General features: G+C 38.8%; 1 protein-coding gene across 1 annotated transcript in view; it reads left to right on the top strand.

Annotated features, from left to right (window-relative positions):
* Positions 1–5,621: 5,621 nt before the first annotated feature.
* itgae.L (integrin subunit alpha E L homeolog) overlaps positions 5,622–6,000 on the top strand; it is a 55,899-nt gene continuing 55,520 nt past the window's right edge. Inside the window, exon 1 of the mRNA XM_041581646.1 lies at positions 5,622–5,782. Coding sequence (XP_041437580.1) covers positions 5,740–5,782 — 43 coding nt within the window. The 5' untranslated portion in view covers positions 5,622–5,739. The remainder of the gene's footprint in view (positions 5,783–6,000) is intronic.

The following is a 6,000-nucleotide window of genomic DNA, read 5'->3' as shown; positions in this document are numbered from 1 at the left end:
TCTTGCTTTATTTATTTATTTATTTATATCTAGTCACTTATTGGTGTGGCTTCTTGTCTGTTTTCTCTAAAAAAACTATAAGATTAGTAAGATAGAGTTATGATATCATTGGCAAGCCAGGCCAGAGACATTAGTATTGAACTCATATTCATAAGTGTACAATATCGTGCTGTAGATCAATCAATGGATTTGCGCTTTTTTAAACAAAAGTATTTTTTTTATTGCACTCAAAATTAAAATTTGGAGGAATTGATTCAATGGGGCAGATTTACTAAAGAGCCAAGTGGCAAATGATAGCGACTTTACGCCAGCGTTGCCACCCGCAGGGACATCGCCAATTTAATAACAGGCGCAGGTGCCGTTTCCCTAGCGAACTGGACCGTGGCTAGCTTTCATTTGCACTCTATCGCTAGACTTTTCAATCTGGCAAACGGACGTTACTCCACAAATTCACTAAAATTCGGATTTTACTGAACGTTAACTCTTTCGCCAGAGTTGCCTCCGCCAACTCAGACCAGACGAAGTGCTATAAAGCAGCTGGATCTTCCTCAATCTTCTGTCACTTACATCATATCCTGTGTGCCTGAAATGCATCAAAGTTCAAAAAACCGCTGGTGTCTTTTACTTTTTTGAAGCGGAATTGCCTGCAAATTTCCTGACAAACTTTTTTTGGGTAATCGGTTTTCTCCAGACATTTAATAACATATGAAACATTAATTTTTCAGTGAGCTCATGTGTAGGGCATTATATTATCTCTCTTGTCTTTATTAAGGTTACCTGTACATGTAGAAGAAAAAGTGGTAACTTCATTTGCACCAACATTTATAATAAAGACCTTCATACATAAATTACCCGCCGAATGCAAATTGACCTAAGCGCAAGATCACTAGCGAATTTTCGGTGGGCACAAACAAACGCTATTGCATCTTCGCTACGAAATGCTCGCACTGCCGAAGTAATGATAGCAAAAAGTCACCAGCGTTCCACGCCTGGGACGAAACTTTGCATATTAGTGAATTAGCATAGTGGTAGTGAATTTGTCCTTTAGTTAATCTGCCCCCATATCTGAACAATGTAGTCTTTAAAGATTTGTGCAAAAAAATGCAGCTATTGATGTTAGCAACCAGAAATCAATGGAAAAAACATGGAGTTGGGCAGTAAAAATGGACAGTTATTAGACAGGGCAAGGGATGCCGAACATTGACTGCAGCAAAGCAAGGACTGACTATTCTCATTGTCAATCAGAGATTAAATACAGGCCCGGATTTGTGGGAAGGCCACCTAGGCCCGGTCCTAGGGAGGCAGGATTTTAGGGGGGCAGCATGCTGCCCAACCACACCCACATTGGTTCAAAAACACTGAGGATGCGCAAGAGATACAATCTCCATGAAAATTTGCACGAATAAAGGGGAGGGGGCAGGGGCGACAAACGGCAGTGGGCCTAGGGGCTCCCGCTATGTAAATCCGGCCCTGATTAAATGGCTCACTTAAAAGCCAGCAATGTTACTGTTGTTTCTGCAATCTAGTTCCCAAATAGCACTGAGACAAATAGAGGTAAAATGAATGGAAATTGTATAAAAGCAGTAGAAATTATTGACCGTTATGTCTAGTTTTGGTTGTCCGAGACATGGCAATCCAGTTAAATTGGATTTGTATAGCATATAAGGCTGGTATACAAAAATGGGAACGTTTTAAAAAATTGGTTTATAAACAACTGAATACAAGAATTCAGGTGGGGATTATAAAAAAAAAGCAATAGTTTGACTACATGAATTCCATATTGTGTTCTGAAAGGTCAAACCAAAAAGCTAAAAAGGTCTTAGAAATGTAATCTTACATAAATGTGGCTGAGAAGTGTGAGACGGAATGATCTCAACAAGACAAGTTCCATCCAATTACTCACATGATTGTGGGCTGGTTGCCAAATCCCCACAAAAAAAAAAAAAGAAGTTGGATGTGTGATCTCTGAAGTCAAAAACCACACCAAGTTGGGGATGCTTTAAATAATCACAAAGAGGAGACTGTTATATCAGCTACCAGTTAAAGGGATACTGTCATGGGAAAAAAACATTTTTTCAAAATAAATCAGTTAATAGTGCTGCTCCAGTAGAATTCTGCACTTAAATCCATTTCTCAAAAGAGCAAACAGATTTTTTTATATTCAATTTTGAAATCTCACATGGGGCTAGACGTATTGTCAATTTCCCAGCTGCCCCAAGTCATGTGACTTGTGCTCTGATAAACTTCAATCACTCTTTACTGCTGTACTGCAAGTTGGAGTGATATCACCCCCTCCCTTTTACCCCCCAGCAGCCAAACAAAAGAACAATCGGAAGGTAACCAGATAACAGCTCCCTAACACAAGATAACAGCTGCCCATGTCCCACTGAGACACATTCAGTTACATTGAGAAGGAAAAACAGCAGCCTGCCAGAAAGCATTTCTCTCCTAAAGTGCAGGCACAAGTCACATGACCAGGGGCAGCTGGGAAATTGACAAAATGTCTAGCCCCATGTCAGATTTCAAAATTGAATATAAAAAAATCTGTTTGCTCTTTTGAGAAATGGATTTCAGTGCAGAATTCTGCTGGAGCAGCACTATTAACTGATTCATTTGGAAAAAAATTGTTTTTCCCATGACAGTATCCATTTAAAGTGGACCTGTCACCCAGACACAAAAATCTATTTAATAAAAGTCCTTTTCAAATTAAACATGAAATCCATTTTCTTTTTTTTATTAGAGCATTCATAGCTGTTGTAAGCTCATTTAAAAATCTCAGCTGTCAATCAAATATTGTTTGCCACTCCACTATGCCAGTGGCATAGAGGCGGGGCAGACAATTACTTTCACTTTCCATTCAGCACTTCCTAGATGTCACTGCTCTCCCCACATCCCCTCGTTCTCTTTACCATTTAATTGTGTAACCAGTACATGGGGATGGACATCGGGTCCCCCATTCTGGTGCACAAACAAGATTCTGAGATGATACAAGGCTTTCCTTAATAACAATGTCCACAAAATGGCTCCTGCCTGCTTGTTATAATTTTGAAATCCCAGACTGAAGGAAGCAAGATTCAAATAATTTATATAGTGTAATTAAAGTTCATTTTGCTTGACTAATGTGATAAAATAGGATTTTTAATAATTCTTTTGGGTGACAGGTCCCCTTTAACGCATCATTCTATGGCCTGCCACATCTTCTTTTACATTGTTTAGCTCATGAACTGTCTTACTCATAGGCCCATCATACCCCCCCCCCTGGATGCCTGGCCATTGTAAACATACACTAATGACAGGTTTGTAATGCATAGATTCACTCCATTGACTGCTGTCAACATTTCAGGAAGCTCATCCACACAATTGTACTGCTGAGCTCCCATTCCCGTGACTAAGCTGAACTTCCAGAAATAAATATAAAAGTATTTTTTATTTTTTATCAGACATGGCCTGATTCACAGATTGAAGGGAAACCATGATAGTCTGTCTCTGGCTTGTAGGAATTATTTTCCAGCACTGAGGCTCATAGAGTCATTCAGTGCCTCCTTCACCTTGGGGCAAATTTACTAAAGGGGCGAAGTGGCGATTGCTAGTGAAAATTCGCCAAAAAGACAATTCTTAGGGACATTACAAATTTACTAACGGGTGTCCAGGCAAAATCTTCTGCCTAACCCTAGTTCCAGCCCTGACAGGCATAGAAAACAATTCCCTAGCAAAAAAGGAAGAGCTCAGCACTAACAATGTTTTTTGCCCTTTCGCCAGGCAAATTTTTGCTCTGGCGAATTTTCGCTCAGGCAAACAATTCATCAAAGTTGCAAATTTTTCACTATGTTACCCTTTTGCCAGAGTCTGCTTTGCCAGTTTATACCTGGCAAACTGATAAGATGAAGCTACATCCTCCTCAATCTTATGTCAGTGACATCATATCCTGTATGCCAAAAAGTCATAAAATAAACCAAACGCTGGCGTTTTTTCATATTTTAAAGTGGGATTATGTTTAAAAGTTGTAACTGTTAAATATTTTTTTAAATTCCTTTTAAATGGGTGGTTCACCTTTAAGATAACTTTTGGTATCTTCTAGAATAGCCAATTCTAAGCAACTTATTATTTTTTTACAGTTTTTTCATTATTTGCCTTTTTCTTCTGATTCATTCACTGAACCCATCTAAAAAACAAATGCTCTGTAAGACTACAAATATATTGCTATTGCTACTTTTTAAGGACTCAGCTTTCTATTCAGGCCTCTCCTATTCATATTCCAGTCTCTTGTTCAAATCAATGCATGGTTGCTGGGATAATTGGGACCATAGCAACCATATTGCTGAAATTACTAATTGAAAAGCTGCTGAAAAAAAGCTAAAATAACTCAAAAACCACAAATAATAAAAAATGGAAACCAATTGCAGATTGTCTCAGGATATCACTCTCTGTATCAAAAAAAAACTAAAAGTTAGTTTAAAGGTGAACAGCCCCTTTAACTATTTGAGGGGCATGCCACATTTGTTTACGGGTGGGCTCATGTCTAGGAAAAAAGATGATCTCTTCTGTCTTTATTTTATAATAAGTGGCCACTTCAAGCAATTGGGTAACGAAGCTTCCATAGGCACAAAGTAATACTAGCTACAGTATGAAATGGTTGCACTGACGAATTTTTGCTGGCAACACCTGTGCCTGTAGCAGCCGACTTTGGCCTCGGGAGGAGCGCTCAGCTACTCACCAGGTCTTAAACTTGAGAGGAGCCAAGTAAAAGTTCTGAACAGGCAAAGGGGCATGTATGTTAACATGGTTGGACAGAAGGCAACAGTTCAAGGAGTAGACGAAAAGCGTAGGGGGTCGGTACAGGCGGCGTTGAAGCAGGGTCAGACAGGTTGGGGTCGGTACAGGCAGTGTTCAAATAGTAGTCAGGCAGGCAAGGGTCAATATCGGCAGAATTCAGAATAGTCAGGCAGGGATCAAAACCGGAATCAAGACAAAATCGCACCCAGATACTAACAAGTTAGACCTAACAACGGTCAACGATCACAAGCCCAAAGCCTATTTAAATACTTTGAATTTCACGCTACAGAAGTGATGACTTCACGCCCACAGCGCTTAAAACCCGGAAGTGTGTGTCCAAGGAACCGCTGGCCCATAGACCAATCTATCTATCTATCATCTACCATAGATCAATCTATCATCCATCTATCATATCTATATCTATCTATCTATCTATCATCTATCTATCCATCTATCATCTATCTATTTATCTATCTATCTATCTATCTATCTATCTATCTATCTATCTATCTATCTATCTATCTATCTATTTATCTATCTATCTATTTATCTATCTATACAACTATTTATCATCTATCTGTCTGTCTGCCTGTGTGTCCACCCATCAGTCTATCTACTAGAAATAATTTTCTAGTAGACTGAACATATGAAGATTCAAATTACAGAAAGATCTGTTATGCAGAAGACCCCAGCTCCCAATCATTCTGGATAATAGGTCCCATACTCAAACTCAGCTCTCTGTGTGTTTAAAGGGAGTAAAAGACACAAGTAAAAGATACATTACAATAAATATGATAAATAGTGGTGACAGCTGACTGAAAGTGGAACAACGATGACTGAGGTTTAAAGGAACCAGACAGATATTACAGCACAGTGTGAGACGTGGGGTGTGAGGACGCTCCCTTCAAACACACGAGAGCTGAGTTTGAGTTGTGTCTGCACTACCAGGTTGAATTAATTAACAGTATGAGGACTGGAATCCAAATACTCGCTTTCATCTTTATTATAAGTAAGGTTTCCTTATAATATATTTTATTTTATAGTGATACTGATGAACTTTTTTTCATCACCAATATGTTTCATTCTTCATGTCTGATGGTCGCACTCATCCTGCACTGGGAGAATTTGTTTTATTTTGTTTTAATTTGTGTTATTCTTTTATACAGGGATTCCTGTTTATCCTGGGTGATTGATTTACTAAAATCCTGTTTAGAAATGAAATGCTAT

Source organism: Xenopus laevis, chromosome 2L (genome assembly GCF_017654675.1).
Source record: "Xenopus laevis strain J_2021 chromosome 2L, Xenopus_laevis_v10.1, whole genome shotgun sequence".
Taxonomy (NCBI): Eukaryota; Metazoa; Chordata; class Amphibia; order Anura; family Pipidae; genus Xenopus; species Xenopus laevis.
The sequence above is the reverse complement of the archived record's forward strand: the minus strand, read 5'-3'. Positions and strand labels throughout refer to the sequence as shown.